General features: G+C 38.5%; 1 protein-coding gene across 5 annotated transcripts in view; it reads left to right on the top strand.

Moving 5' to 3' along the window:
- Window positions 1–16917, top strand: part of KIF16B (kinesin family member 16B) — a 301049-nt gene that overhangs the window by 210733 nt on the left and 73399 nt on the right. For 3 of the 5 annotated variants that reach the window (XM_053926359.1, XM_045194720.2, XM_045194719.3), the window contains 3 exons: window positions 1468–1564; window positions 2962–3012; window positions 4327–9000. In XM_053926359.1, the coding sequence (XP_053782334.1) occupies window positions 1468–1564; window positions 2962–3012; window positions 4327–6426 (2248 nt within the window). In that variant the 3' untranslated portion in view covers window positions 6427–9000. Of the gene's footprint in view, window positions 1–1467; window positions 1565–2961; window positions 3013–4326; window positions 9001–16917 lie in introns of those variants that run through there. The other 2 variants (XM_024559335.3, XM_053926360.2) reach the window with 1 other exon arrangement.

The following is a 16917-nucleotide window of genomic DNA, read 5'->3' as shown; positions in this document are numbered from 1 at the left end:
TTTATAGAAGTCATTTATTACAAATAGATGAAGTCTATTACAAAAACTCTACCAGTATATTCAAGATGATCATGAATAATGTAACTGTATATCTGGTGTTGCTATAGTAAAATGACTCTCAACTTGGGTGGTATTGTCAAATGCTCTGTGGCTTAGCGCTCTGATAAATTGACCCAATCGGTCTTTGTCTATAAGAAACTTGTTTATTTTTTCAACCCCATTATGTCATGGATATGACATAGAGATATGTATTTGGATATGAACATGTACTCAGAATAGCATGAGCCTGTGTAGCCCTTTACAGATAGGTCTAGTATGGGGCTAATTTAAAAGTTAAGTAAAAGAACTTTGTTGTGGCCTTGACTCAGGTTCAGTTGCACTTGACTTTATTTTCAATACTGAAAGGTAAATACTGCACTTTATTACTGTAAACTCTGTTCTTCTGGGCTATCTTACCTAAAATATTAATTTCTTTACCCAGCATTTCTGAAAATCATTTCACCATGGTCAGTACTACAAAGAGTATTTGTAGGACTATGCATGTACTTAAAAGGTAAAACCAGATTTTTTTAGTGTGGTAACATAAAACCATGCAAAACAGTTCATTTTAACTAATTCATCTAATCAGTGTCTGGGGGAAGGATTGCCTGGAGCTGACTAAGACTTCTATCTGAGCATTCTGGCCCTCAGAAATGTTGTAGATGGAAATAAAATTCTGCAGTCTGCTTGGTTTCTCTGTCTGGGTGGTTGTATTCATACAATTTCACCTACATTCTATTAGGTATGAAATATTCAGTTGACAACTGCCTTAAAAGTCAACTGTTTCTGGTTTCCAGTGCCTTGGCCCTGTGACAAGCATTCTGGAAGGTAGAGACCATCAGAATGTGGTCTTTCCTAGCCAGGTGTAGGTAACGCAGTTGGAGAGAAGAGACAGAGCAGGAACAATGCAAGACATTGTTTTGAGATAGTGAAGATTCATGGAGATTACGTTTGCTTCTTCTTTTCTTGTTTTTTACTTTTAATCTTCTTAAATGACCTTGTGATGTAAGCAAAAACTATCACTGTTTTCTGTGTGAGGAAACCAGGGCTCATTGAATGAAGTGTTGGGTCTGAGTCAGTGACTCATGGCTGGCATCTGGGGAGCCTTGGGAAACCAGGGTCTGTGATTCTCCCCTACCTGCCAGCAGGGGACCACTTAGTCTCCCTTCCATTCCCAAGGTACTGTTACCTGGCCAGCTCTCTTTCATTTGGAGAAAACACAGATAGTAAACTAAGAAACCTAGTGCCTAGTAAAATGGTGCTAGGTTTCTTAGAAAGTCAAAAAATGTTTAAGGTCCAAGAGTTGTTGTTCTGTTTGGCATTTAAAATGAGAAAGTTTAGTGTTATGAAGGGCATAGTAAAAAAAAGTATCTCCAGTGCTCTGTGTGGTTAGAAGTGTTCACGTACCCCCATCCCCACCTTTCACAGGGTCAATGCTTACATTGAAGAAGAAGTCCAAAGACGTCTTCAGGTTTTGCATCGTGTGACTGGTAACAATAGCAACACATCTGCAACTATGATGAAGGTGAGCTGAAGAAACCAAAGTAACACAATCATTTTAAAGATGATTTTTCAATAAGTTATTGGTGGTGGTGGTGCTGGATGCAGGATCTTTTGTTACTGTGTCTCAGTGAGAAATTGAGATGCAAATGTTCTAGAAAAATTAAGCATCGCTTGGGAGGAGCCTAACAGTTTCCATATAATATTCGTTCAAAAGTAACTTTATTTATTTTAAAGTTTTTAAGTTCTGGGGGAAATTCTTAAGTGGATATAAAGTTTCTTAAATGTTTTACTTACTTTGTTTGATTTAATACTACTTGGCCATAAAAAAGAAAATTTTACCTTTTGCAATTATATCAATATACCTGGAGAACATTATATTAAGTGAAATAAGCCAGTCAGAGAAAGACAAATACCATATGATTTCACTCATATATGAAATCTAATGAACAAACTGAACTAACAAGGAAAATGGGAACAAACTCATAAATGGAGAGCAGTATGACAGCTTGTGGGGGTGGGGGGAGGTTAGGGGATGGAGGGATTGAGCACAAAGAAAAGAGGACTCATGGACATGGACAACAGTGTGGTTGGTGATTGCTTGGGGGTGGGGAGTATAAGGAGACTAAAGGGCAATGGAAAAAATACAATAAAGATTTTAAAAATAAAATCCCAACTGAAAAAAATATTAAAAAATAAAAATTCTACATGTAACATTTTTTTTGTTTTCTCCAAAATACAACCAATTTCACCTGAAACTAATACAAAAATCATATTAAATATAAAATGTAAACTGTAATTGAAAAAACATATAAAAAATACAACCAATTTCCATAACTAATTTGTTTGATAAGTTATTCAAAGTAGAAATATAATTTTGCCTTTGAGAAGATACATATTTGTGACAAGTTGATTTTTATCAAAATAAAAGCATTGCTCAAGAGGCAACCACACATTGATGTTTCTCTCCCTCTCTTTCTCCCTCCCTTCCTCTCACTCTAAAAATAAATAAATAAAGTCTTTAAAAAATAAAAATAAAAAAATAATAAAATAAAAGCATTGCCTTTCTATCCTGAAAATTTAAAAATTGCTGGGGTGGAGGGATGGGGAGAAAATGCAGACAACTGTAATTGAATAACAATAAAAAATTTTAAAAAAATTGCCCTAAGGACATCTTGCTTTTAATATTATTCTTGCAGTTTTAAAATTCAGAATAAATAGTTGAGTTATCTTACAGGGAGATGGATCGATAGAGTCATGTTTACTATGGAATATAAATTCTATAGAAAGGTTGTCATTGTTGAATGACAAGTATGTTTCTTCAGAATTTTGTTCCCATAAACATTTCTAATCAAATTAGTTGTTTCCTCCTCTGTGAACATGTTATAATTTAATATAAAGGGCTTTTTATTTTCTTTTCAGAATAATGAGAAACTTCACAATGGTACCATTCAACGTAAGCTAAAATATGAGGTAGGTAATGACTTTTTAGATTGATAGGGTTGCCTTAAATTATGGCATGATCATATGATTAAAATTTCTTAATGTTTAGTTGCATAATTAGAATTTTGAAGTCCCAGTGAGATTAATGGCTCATAGGGAAGGCAAGCTATTATATGGACTAAAAATTAAATGGAATCCTGCAGGTTGAAAACTGCTTTGACTTTACTTGACTGGCATGTAGCACTGGTGGAGGCGCTTTGCCCAGTTTTTCATTGGTAACAGTATCCTTTCCCTTGGTTTGCATTTAAAAAGCAGAATTGTATAATCAGAATCAGGTATGGGATTTGGAAATGTAACAGTACTTCTAGATGTTTTAAAAACCCTGCTTATTTTATAGACTGAGTTGGCAGTAGTACAAAGGGAATAATTCTTGGTCAATTAGCTTATTTCTCTAGTGGATTGTCAAACCAAGGTTTATTTGGGCATATGATTTGTAAAGGTTTACTTTTATTCTCGACTGAAGATCTTGTCCTTCCCATTCATTACTAAATTTAAAAAAAATAGTAAGGCAACATAAATCTTACAGATGCAGTTTCTAAATCACTGAACAGAGAGTGAGCGATGAAAAAGGGGGTGCTCCCCAGCAGGCTTACCTGACTGACCACGGCCGTGTCCCCCTCCAGTCATCCAGTAATGGCATCTTCCTCTGGACAGCCATCTCTTTAGCCAATAGCCTTGTGAAGAGCAGGGTGTTGCCTTTCATTTCTTTGCATCTGTAGTGCCTGGCCTTTCTTGGTGCTGGTTTGTAGATATGGTAATAGCAATCTAACCAGATAAAATTGAGGAATGTCATACAAGAAATCAAGAGGTGAGAGAAGTATTACTCAGGTTAGAATGCTTGTCAGTTTCTTTTGGCCTTGCTGTCTGATTTTCATTAACTGTACCCTGATTACTTTTACATTTTGGACATATGGTCATATATTTAGTTTTATAATTAAATTTGACCTTTTGAAAACTGACCCAAAGGTCTTAAGATTTAACTTAGAGTGAATGAAATTTTAGACCAAGAAGTGGATACTGTGGATCAATTCTATCGAACGTATTTCTGTAAAAGTACTTGGCAATTTTTTAAATATATAATATGGAAATTGATGTTCTATCTGTGAATCTGATTATTTATATTTTAAATCATGTATCAATCAATACTGATGGCTTAGGCTTTTGATTTAACCTCTGAATCAATCTACACAATGAAACCAATGACTGCCAAAACCTTCATTTGCAAAGAATCACAAAAGCTGCTCTCACATCCCCTGTTTCAACTGTTTTTGACATCTTGAACAGAAAGGGTGTCTTGCTCCGCTGCTGCCCAAAAATGTCACTGACACGTCCAACAGAGAAGAGAGGAGGGAGGTGGATCAGAACAACCACCAGAGGGATCCCATGGCTGGGAGCATCTCAGGCCCCACAACTTTCTGTCCAGCATCAGGAGAGAGAACCCGCCAGCGAAGGGATCAGCCCTCAATGCCTGAGGTGCTGCAGGACAGTGATTGCAAATATAGTCATCCTGAGTACATAGGTGGTTTTCAGTCATCATGTCTCAATCTGTCTAAAATCCCTCTTCTTAATGAAAACAGCACCAGTCATACAAAACATTTTCAGGTTAACTCAGAAGATTTCAGTGAACCAGTGACTCATAAAAATGAACACAATTTGGGAATTGAGTCCAGCTGGACTTCGCTGAAACATACATGCCAAGAAGTGTCTATAAACAGTGGAAATAAACAGACCAGGAAAAGCAAGTTACTCTGCTATCTTCTCTCTGAAAGTGTTTCAAGTGAGGAGAGCGCATCTGCCAGCATTTTTCAGAATTCACCAGCCTCAAAGTTTTGTAGAGAGCAGCACACTGAGAAAGAGTTAGCTTCTAAAAAACTTAGCTCTCCAGAGTCGCTGATAAATATCAGGACAGAAGGAAACAGTGGATTGGGATACTTTTACCACAGGTTCTCCAACCTTTATAAAGATACTAGCAGTCACCTGCTACAGGCTGGCACAAAGGTGATCAGCCAAGCCAGGCACGTGGGACACCTATGGGACCCCAGTGGGCTCCCCTCTCAAGTAACAACATTTATCAGAAGACTGCCATTTGTGAAACACTTACTGCTGGACATGCCCTTAAAGTCACACTGTGTATCATCAGAATTTCATTCTTTTCCTGCAGAAGATCAGGTTGGCAGCAGCAACAGCCAGGAGGCAGGGGCCGGCAAGAGGGCAGAGGTGCCTTACAGAGTACCAGGCTCTATAGCTGCAGAGGTACCAGGTCCCTCACCGAGTTCAGTTGTCCGCCTGGAATGTGAAGATGCTGGAAGGATCTCTGCATTTAAGCAGGCCCTTGTGCAATTCCCAGATCAAATGCTGAAACTTCAGGAGTGCCCTTTAAAAGACTTTCTCGAGCATTTGGCTTGTTTCTTACCAGAACTTTTGGGTGGCATGCATGAAGTCAGAGGCGTTTACTGGCTTGCTGTTGCTAACTGCACAGAACCTGACCCCCAGCCAGTGTGTTTGCTCCTGCTTCCTTCCACATTGTATGCTTTGGTTCTGTCAGATAACCCCTCAAGCTCCATGGGCATTTTTCATGCTCTACCTCTCTCTGAACTACAGGAGATTAAAATCGGCTTTGGTGGGCAGAGCATTCGATTCCTGGGCTCTGCAGAGAGTCTCCTGCTGACTGTATTTAGTTATAACAAAAACCTCTGTCAACAAATATGCCATGACCTCCTGTGTGTCCTGATGCCTGAGTCTGATGCTGCTGCCTGCACTAGTCATCCTTTGCTCCAGCAAGATCTGGTGCAGCTGTCTCTTGACTGGAAAGCAGAAATCCCTGATTTAGTTTTGTCAAATGGAGTTCGGTTGTCATCCAAATTCCAGGATACCATGGTTGACATGATTTACTTTCTTCATGCAAATATGGAAGGCAACATCCCATCTCTGGCAGAGGTTCAGTTATTGCTCTATACAACGGTCAGAGTTGAAGATGATTCTGGCCAAGACCCCTGTCAGTCACTGGTCCTTCTGAACACCCACATCGCCCTTGTGAGGGAAGACCGAGTTTTCTATCCACACATTCGGTCCCTAAGCACACCTCCTCCACGAGCACAATTTGATGTCATCAAATTTCGTGCTTTAAGTGAATTCAGGTGCATCATTGTTCCAGAGAAGAAAACATTACCAGCAGTCCAACTTGTCTTCTTTCAAAAACTGGAAGTTCCATCAGATTCAGGAAATAGTCTGTCTGAGCACTCTCGAGAAGCCCAGAATGTCCAGCCTTTCACCAACTCATTGTGTCTTCAGGGCAATTGGAATGTGGCCCCTGAGGTGTGGAAGCTGACACTCAACTCTCAGGATGAGGCTCTGTGGCTAATCTCACACTTGACAAGGCTCTAGGGAGAAGACTTATGAAAACACTGCATATTTTTTGAGATCTATAATAAAACGAACATTATGAAAGCAGTCAAGGACTATGAATATCTCCATGTAACGAATTGATTTGAAACTGGAAAAATGCAGACCTCTAAAATGAAAGATGTAAATATATTAAATATCTACAATAAAATAAAGTAGGTCATAGCAGAGTGCTCATAAACTGTGTTTATCACCACTTGCTTTATTTCTGGAACCTTAGCCTTGTGAATTTGGGTCCGCCTCATTATTTGTGAAGCGATTAAAGCATTTCTGACTGTGTTTGGCTTCATGTTGACTTAGAGTATGGGTTAGAGCCTGTCTCTGCCTGCTGGATTCTGGCAGACTAATTGTGCTGCCTAAAAAAGTGTCCAGTCTGGCAGTGACCCTCATTGACATCCTCCGTTTTAGCTGTGACTAGGGCAGCTGTGTAACAGAGCACATCAGTGATACATCCAGCTTCCCAAAGGACCCAGGGGTTGCAGATGCCCTCCTCTCACTGCAATAAGTAGAATGAAGATACTACCTGCCCTGCGGTGGCTTCTCAATTAATTGCCTTTTCCTTTCTTCTTCCTGACTCTGTGACTATTCCTTTCCAACCTTTGTGATTTCAACTTCTTACCTGTTGGTTTATTTTCAACTGTCTCCCCCTATGCAATGTGCCCCCTCCTACCAGTTCTTTCTCGGAGCTCCTGTATTTCTGTCCTAGGAATGCTCTTCATGTCCACGTCTTTTTTCTGACAGCTTCAGTATGTTGTCTTATCAGATATAGGGTCACCTCAGAAGGCATTCAACATTTTTCTCTGGCTGTCCTCTTTCCTCTCTCCCAACCCATCACTCATAATCTCTGACCAAGTGTTCTGCTGGCCTCCCTTCTGACATGGATTCATGCCCATGTCAGCTTCAGGTAGGTCTTCTCTCCTCAGAAGTACCATCCAAAAGTCACTTTCCCACCTTCTCTGCTAGAGGCTTAAAACTAGCCTCTCTAGAATTTCCCTTTCCTCTGTTTGACCCTTTTATCCACCTGTGTTCACATTTCAATAAGGAATCAGATTGTGTGTTTTGTGCCTACTTTTCATGTTATCTGACCCAGGGTTGCTCTACCAGTGTGCTCCTGTTTCTCAAGTTTGTGTGCTCTGCTGTATTCCCAAGTCTTGGACGGAAGGAGGCAGACATCTCCAATGCTCCATCCACATGGCGCCCCCTTCCAGCTGGGATCATGCCAATCTGACAACAGTAGCTACTCACGGAATGACGTACATAGTCAAAATCAGCTTTTCCCTTAAGCCATTCGTATTACCCCTGGTGTGGAGGGGTCATTTTCTTTTCTAGTCAGATCTTTGGATAACAGTCAGTGTGAATGTTGTAGCCTGCTCCCTCTTCATTTCTGTTCCTAATTGATGATAGGGAGAATGTCAGAGCTTACCGCATCCAGTACTTACCATCTCCTTTTGGCCAAGAAATGCAGATCTTCCCTCTTTCCCTTGTCAGAGCTAACAACAAGCTGTATTTTCCACATTAATATTCCTCTACCCAGGTTCTGGGGAAGTGAACAGGAGGAGGCAATAAACTGGAGAGTACGTGAGGATCCACATTCTGGTGGCTACAGCCTTATTTGAGGTGGCCAAGTGGATGCTTTTTGAGGCCATAGAATCCAAATGCTTTTAGGTGGAGCATGCTTTTATTATTTCCACCTCCCCCCAACACATACAGACGTGTACACACCCCATTGCCTTGTACAGGAAGGCTTTCGAGTCTGTGATGAGCACATGATTAAAATTAGTTTGTCGCATTCTTGCCAAGTAGATCTTTCACCATGAAAAAAATAAAAAATAAACCATGATAATCTTCTAATATCTTAATAATATTTCCCCTAATTCATTTTCACTTGTTTCACTTTTTTCAGCTTTTAAAATACTGTCCTATTGAATATTTTCTCTTCATGATCATGAGGAGCACAGGAATTTCAAATGCCTGTGTAGGGACACTGGTTAGAAAGGAAGTAATGCATAAGTAGTACAAGATTTTGATAAAGAATGATAAATATTAAACAGACATTCTTGTGCTCATCGGTTAAAAAGCATAATTCTGTTGTGTGATAAATTATGGTCTTTAATATTGTTCATACATGGAGCATGCAGCAAATATAAGCACTGAATAAAAACCATAAGATTCATTGGGACTTCTCAGTCTGCTTTATGATCCAAGCAGGCCACAATGAGGATTGCACGGGGAGTCAGTACATAAAAGAAGTAGCCGCCGATATTCAAATTTTACATGTCACTTCTATGACCTAAACACACCTTTTGCCTTGAGATCAAATATGGTTTTTGATATGAAAATTTGATTTACTGTCCCTGAAAAGTATTAAAGTCGTCATAATGCCTGTAGAAGCCAGTGGAGTAGTATCTGTGCCCTTACCCACTGTGGCTTCAATCCCAACAGCCTCCCTCTGGCTGAAGCAGCTCATTTTTCAGTTCTGAGCCCATGGAGCTACTGTAGCAGGGCTGGCATGGGTCTCAGCATCCAGCTTAAAATGACATCTCCACTGTAGTGAGTTCCTGCATTGGGCAGGGGTTGGGGGGGAGGGCTTATACATACTTTATGTGGCATTTTGCATTGTAATATAGGAATAAACATATACATTGTGGGGCTTGTTAATGCATTCTGCATAAAACCTCCCTGAATACTTTTAAAACAGTGATTTTGTCTGAATTTGATTAAACTCCATTTTGCTCACAGCTGCCTGTTTTGCAGACTTGTGGTGGGTAGGATGAATTTATTTAGGCTTTGTTGAAAAACATTTCAAAACACTTTGTCTCCCTTTTCTCATTACTTTAAAAAATGCATGTGAATCCTTTGGAGAGAATACTTATGTCTTCCAGCAATAGTAATTATGGTAATTTTTGTTTACATTTCTTTTCCTAGATGACTTAATGTTTTGAATGATAAATAGTTTAGAACACTTTTATTAATACTTCTTTGATGGTCAAGCAGTCTCACTGGTGACTAGTTTCTAATGAGGTCATTTTAATTTACTTACATAGACTCCAGTATGAAAGTTGGACAATTCTGAATCATTCCTTAAAATATATTTTGTAACACATGTTACACCAGTCAGCTATTGCCAAATAACAAATAACCCCTAAAGTTTCAGTGACATACGCAAAAAAAAACCCTTTTATTTCTCATTGATGGTTTACGAATTGGTTGAGGCAGCTCTGCTGTTAAAAATCTGGTCATTTGAGGTCAGCTGGGGTTGGTCTGCTCCACATGTCTCATTTCATGTTCTGTGCTGAAGAGGGAGTGGCCATGCAGACAGTGGCCACACAGACAGATGAAGACAGAAGCAGAAAAGGTCAACCATGCCTCATGTCTGCTAATGCCACATTGGCTAACACAAGTCACGCGACTGAGTCCAGAGTCAAAGAGAAGGCATACGCTCCACCCATCAAGAAGCCACAGTGTGACTAAGACTGTATACTACTACTGCAAGGGAGACAAGAGTTAGGACCAGTAATTCATTCTACTATGGATGTATTATGTGAAGGTTCCCAAGGCACTGAAGATAAAAGTTCAGATACGTCTTCAGGACTTTCCCCTAACAGAAACAGGCAGTCATAGGAAGAACATATGTTATAAGACATTTAAAGTTAACCTAGTTCAACTTGCTTTTCAATTCAGCTTTTGCTTGACTTGGCCATGGGTGGGGTGATCGCTCTCTACCACTGAAGTGGTTTATTCATCGGGAACTGCTGTCGTGGTTAGACCATTCTTTCCATAATCTTACCAACTGTGATCTCCGCCTTCAGAGTCTGCCATGGCACTCATCTGTAGCCGAATAGAAGAGGTCTGTTCCACCCTCAGTCCCTCTGCTGTTTCTTACACAACAGTTTCCAAAGCACCACCATCCGGTCTCTTGTTAAGGATGCAGCGTTGTAATTTTGTAAAGCCTTTACAAAGAATGGAACTGAATAATCCAGTTGGTGGGCTGGAAAGAGATTCATTGTAAATTATTTTTCCTGCTTTAAAAAAAAGTATGGTTAAAATCTTTCGTTGCGGAAGCTGCAGTGGATTACAGTGATACTAATCCCAACACCCTTTGTATTGTGGCTTACAGTGTGCAGTTCCTTTTCATGTATTGTTCCTTGGGAGCCCACAGTGATCCTCCTGGGGTGGAGGACCTGTTACCCTCAATCTTCATTTCATACTTGGGAATTTAACTCAAAAAGGGTCACTTTACTGAGATTTGGAACTCAAACCCACATCGTATTCCATAACATCTATAGCCTTTCCAAAGTGCCAAAGTCACTTTCTAATGATGGTTATTCTTGACTTTGGTAAATTTTTTAATTGATTTTTTAAAAGTAAAAATGACTATACTAGGAACAAATATTTGGAAGAAATGTTAATTCTTCTCTGACTTATAAGTTTTTTTTCTTGGAATTTCCACACATTCGAGATTATTCTTTTCATGAGAGTTATTTTTCTTGAAGCTTTACATGTTTCTTTGTAATTCCATGCTTCCTTGTATGGACTTCAGTCTTTTTTTCCCCCCTGCTCTCTGCATTATTAATTCCTATGGAAGAAAAGTCTGGAAACAGTCATAGCATGAATATAGTACAGATAATCTTATGTGGTCATTGTTGTTTCTTACATAACAGTATATTCTACGGAAACCGGATGAAGAGAATCCCCACTCCCCACTTTCATTTCTTTGAACCTTAGACTTCAGTACAGTTTGAACCAAAACTAGATCTCAGCAAAACTCAATGAGTGAAAATGAGTGGCACTTTCCTAGTTAATGAAAGATATTGTAGAACTAGAAGGGAGGACACGTGATTTTCCCTCCTGGGGCTTCTGTACTGTCTATAATCTTATTTGGTAATGAGAGCCACACAGCACTATCTCCATGTTCTCAGTCATTCTAGGCCCATTTTTTAATCTACTTTAAATTATCCATTTAATGATGAGTTATCTAGAAACGATGACCATTAAAGGGACTAGTCTTTGGCAATCTACAGATAAATGGCAACAATTTTAATAGTTTCAGGTTGAAACATTCATCAGATACCCACTGTTTTCAAATCCTGAAACAATGTTGATCAACTCAGATCTGTGTGGATGAAATAATCTATTCTGGTAAGAATCATGGATTAGAAATGTTAGCCAAACCTTTTAGATTACCCAGAGGCCACTAGGATAAGTAAGATATTCCACAAGCATCTACATCCAACATGGTATCATTTTCTGGGTAATTTATCCTTAAAGTATATTAAATATACTTTAATATATTAAAGTTCAGTAAAGTAAAATATATTAAAGAAATACTCTTATTTAAAAACCTTTATTTTGTGTGTGTCTATATATGTATCCTCTATTTCTGAAATCCCATATTTCTGTTTGTGTGTGTGTGTCTACACACACACACGTATATATATAAATACATATATAAATTAAAGAACTACTTTTTATTTGAAAACCCTTATTTCTGCTTCCTGATATGAGTATTCTAAACTTGCTTCAAAACAAGGTAAATTTAGCATTATTTCTTCATGCCAGGCTACTAAGTCCTCACCTTGAATGGGATGGTCAGGGTGTACCTGTAGCATGTGTGGCCAAGTGTCATAGCAAAATCCAATTCAGTTGTATGTACTAAGCCTTCAAAATAGTTTGGTATTAGCACAACGTTCCTTCATGGCATAGGCAGGCTTCACCTTCTAAAGATAAATATAAACATCTTGGCCTTTTACCATATTCATAATTTGTACCTGTTCACACAAATAACCGTTATTTCTGGTTTCTTGTAACATAGCTTACATTTGACAATGTAACAGATCCTTACCATATCTGCCCCAGGCCAGTTTTCAAGCTGCTGCAGCATAGTAGGTACTTGATACATAGTAGCCCTAATTAGAACTGTAACTGTGGTGTGTATGGTTGAAAATAGGAAGGATTTGAAATACGTGCTATGCTGGGAAAAGAGAAAGGAGAATAAATAACTTTGTTAAATCTGATACAAACCAGTATTGTAGAAGCAAAGCTTGGATATTTGGCTCTAGGTTATCAGACAACAGTTCTTAGGTCTGACCTTGACATGGTTAAAGTATATACCTCATTCAGCCTTCTAGTACATAATTAGAGTGTTAGGGAGAAATGCTGGTGATTCCCTGGAGAATTGGTCTGTCCCATGCCCTCTGCACTGCTGACAGTAATCTGAGTGGATATTAAAGCCATTTCTTACCAGTTTTCTTAATCTTCCCCTTTTGAAGGAGACAGCCTGTGTAGGAAGAGAAGATTCTAATCTGGATATTTAAAACGTAGTCTGTGTTCTGCCTGCTTTTTTTTTTGTCCCAACTATAGTGTTTCCCCAACAACTGAAAAATAGCCCATTTCTGGACACAGAACATTATTTCATTAAAAGCTTCTGAAAGATATTTCTTTGTATCTTAAATGATAATTTTTCTTGTGTATAGAAATGTAATCCAAGTTACTAATTATGTGCTTTTCCTTGACCTTTCACTTCTAAATAGAACCACTCCACAGTTCATTTAAAATTCCCAGAAGTGTCCTATGTGGTTCCCTTTGCCGGATCTGCTGTAAGACACGCCTCTGAACATACAGGCTTTCCTATTCCTTTGCTCCCTCTACGATGTGTCCCCAGCTTACCTTTAAGTCTAAGACTCTTCTTTGCTACATGTAGGGAAACTGTGACTGATTCCAAAGTAAATAATTACATGGAAGCTTAAAAGCTTCCATCAACAATAGGATAAAATATGATACAGCACACTTTACTTGCCTAGTATAAAACTCAAGATATTCAAGATATAGCAACTTTCAAATAAACATAAATTTAGGAGACAGTTATGTTAGTTTTCTTTCTTGCCCAACATAAACATGGTTTGGGAAAAGGTCAGGAGCGTTTCATACTATATCCTGAGAGCTACATTTCCCGTGCAGTTGACTTCAAAGAGTAGCTTCTAAAACTCACATTGCAGCAGCGATTAGATGTAAACACATACTTGTTTGATTTTTATTTTACATGTTTATACTTTCATTCTCTAATGCCTTCAGATCTCTAGCTTTATTTTTCACTTCTTTATATCTGAAGTTTGTCATTTCACTGCACTTTTTATTTAGTTCCTTTGAAATCAGTGAGATTGAAGCAAACTGTGGCCACTGATGATAGAAGAGGACTCTAACAATATTTAGAGTGTCCAGCATGTAAGATTATGAAGAGGAATATGCTTCATCTCAGCAAAGGATTTTGTTACACTTCACCGTCTGATCCTGACTGGGGCAGCATCTCTTTTAGCCCACCTAGAACCAATTCTTGAGCTACACATGCAGATGCTGGTATGTAAGGGGCTGTCCTAGGTATAGGCAAACTGCATAAATATTATAAGATCCAGCTCCTCGCGGATAACTGGTTCCTGCTTAATCTGTATACCCAGGTATTAAAGGCAGGGATTTTTTCCTAGTCCATTGCCTTAACCACTTGGCCACAACTACACAGAATTTTTTCTTTAGAGGATATATGACCCTGAGCTTCACACAACTTTCTTTACATTAGGGTTGGATTTCACAATCATACATTCTTAGAAATAGAGAACTTTCTAGTCTTAAAAGGCCTATGTAGTAACCAGAGCATCAGTTACAGTCTTATGCCTCTTTGAAAGTTGACTTATAAAAAAAGAAAGTTAAGGTAGCATTCGCTAACTTTAGAATGTAATCTATCTACAGTGGAAAAACCAATTGTTTCTTCAAAACTTAATGCAATTAAAGAAAAAAACTGAAAGCCTTAGAAATTCCAGATACTTAGTAAAAGTTACCTTATACTCCCAGGATTTGGTTCTCTGCATAGCACGTAGTTGGTGCTCAATAAAAGATAACCAGTGCTGAATGTATGCCCTAGGGTGCCTATGAGGAAAGGCATTTAGAAAGATAAAGCTAATTATCCATTGCTTAGTCAACAGTATACCTGGGCCATTTTGACTGCAGTTCTTCAGTAAAAGTCATGATGTTTAATAGCAAAGTACACATCCATAGTTTTTCTCACTCAGTGTCCTTATCACAACTTTCTAATCCTGCTGGAATGACCACTTTACTTGTCAGAGTCTGTCTCTACCCACAAGTCCTCCAGGGCAGGACGCTGCCTTGTTCGTAGTTGGGTTCCTGCCATGTGATTGGGATTTGGTAAATGTGCGCCTTCCCATAGAGACAGTGAAACTGAGGTGCAGAGGGGTGGGAGAGTGTTGTTGCACAAAGTCCAAGTCCTCCAGTCGGAACTTGATTCTGAGTCTTTGAACTCAGCACTACATGGAATCCCATGTCCATTTTCTGTGATTGCTTCAAGGAAGCAGAGTTTCAGTACCAAGCGTGTTACCCTTGTTGATCATCCACAACTTTTTTGAGAACCCATAAAACACATTATAACACACTGTTCCTAGTTGATTGAAGGAATTATATTTACTTAATTGCGTTTCTTCTTCTTCCTTTTGTTTATTCTCACCTCTTAGGAAAAGAGCCTGTAACTGTAGAGATGGCTCCTCATCAGATCAGCTGCAGTGTTGGCCTCTGGTCTAATCAGTGGGGAGGATCCAGGTTCCTCCTAAGTTAGAGCAAGTGGGTCTTTAATTCTCAGTTGGTACTAGCAGTTACTAGTTGTTGCTTAAAATCCCTTTGGCAGCATTCCCTTCCACTGAAGTTGTTCCAAATTACAATGCGCCCCCTGCCCCAATCCAACACCCCACACGCATACGCATGCACATGCACAGACACACAACAAGTTGAGTTCCCAAGTGATTGTGTCAGATTTAAAAGAGATTATGTTCCTACTTGAAAAACACAGTTATTATGCACGACATAGCAGATTTCAGAGCTTAGAACAGGAGAGCAAGAACTTCACGGCATTTGTAGATCAAAAACATTTCTTATGTTAAATGTGTTCTTTGAAAAGAAGTAAAACCACTAAATTATTTCTCTGCCTTTTCACTTTTAAATAGAAAAAATACATTTTATGTTTCAGGAAATGTTTCCACTTAAAGTAATTTTGAAATATACTATCAGTGAATTGAAAGGTTTTGGCAATGCACATGTTGAGAAACTCACTTTTTAAGAATTTCCACTATGGGTTTGACATCAGGGACAGCTAAATAGGTGCACCATTGTGACAAAATTAATGGTTCTTATTTTGGGTGGCCAGCCATGCAGGGAAAAATTAAGATGCTCTAAAAGGCTTTTGTAATGTCATATTATGCCAAAATCTTTACACCATCAGCTAGATGAAAGCAGTAATCTGAGACAAAGTACACACCTCCGTGTCATTCGGAAATCAGTGCTTTCTCTCTCTCTCTCTCTTTCTCACACACACACACTCACAGAGTTAGGTTGGGTCTGCTGTGTTATACCTGACCAAGGATCCAAGGATCCAGGAATGCTTTCTCTCTGAGAGAAAGGGAGTGTGTTGCTCATAATTTTTTGTTTGTTTTTTTTGAAGCCATAGTGGATTACACTCCATAATTGCAGAGTTTTCACCTTAAATTCTTCATATATTGAAGTGTTCATTAGCTAAATTTATCTGAGATGGAAGAAATTATTTTTCACTATATCAGAATGGCATAGTGGTTATGTAGTTGAGTTCTAGGTTTGCCTGAGTTCAAATGCTGGGTCTACCACTTACGTCTATCAAGTTACTTAAACTCTCAGTTTGGGCTCTCCTCTGATACATAAGGTTAATAAGGTTAATACCTCATAGGGCATTGTGAGGATTAGGTACAACCATGTTTATAAACTGTTAACTGAATCGTTTGGTATATAGTAAGTACTCAATAAATGCAACTATAATTATGATTATAATTATTACTCTATTGCTTGAAAAACATTTTCTTATGATTTCTAAAGCCCCATGTTAGTACAAATGATAAGGATTGTTCAGAGATTTCCTCCCATTCACTCTCAAGAGAATACATTTTGAAGATTTATTTTTTTTATAATGCCTTTTCCTCAAACCCTCTGGCTTCCCACCATCCAGACCATAAATATTTATCAGAGCCAAGTAGATTATTAATCAAATGGAGCCGAAAGAAAATACTTGGGATTTGTTTTAATTGGTATTTAAAGAGCTTTCAATGCTACACTGGCTTATAAAAATGCCTAGAAGTTAAAAATGAAGTAAATTTAAATAAAATTTCCAGCTTTTGGAGCATTATGTACAGCAATCTGATAGTCTGTGAAGTAAAAAAGAAGTCAGATGATAAAGACTTTTCAGGAAGGAATCTGGTTTAAACTGATTTTTTTTTTAAGTCAGTATGTGTAATCTGTCCCTTTCTTCACTTGTTCTTATAAATTGGAAGGAACTTCAAAGGCAAACAATGTTTGAAGTGCTTTTGCCCTAACTCCTGGGAATGGTATACCTAAAGAACTGGTCTTCTGTTATGAGAGAGACTTAGCATTTTTCTTTCAAAGGCAATCATC

Source organism: Desmodus rotundus, chromosome 6, assembly GCF_022682495.2.
Source record: "Desmodus rotundus isolate HL8 chromosome 6, HLdesRot8A.1, whole genome shotgun sequence".
Lineage (NCBI taxonomy): Eukaryota > Metazoa > Chordata > Mammalia > Chiroptera > Phyllostomidae > Desmodus > Desmodus rotundus.
Note: the sequence above shows the minus strand (reverse complement) of the source record. Positions and strands in the feature narration are given on the sequence as shown.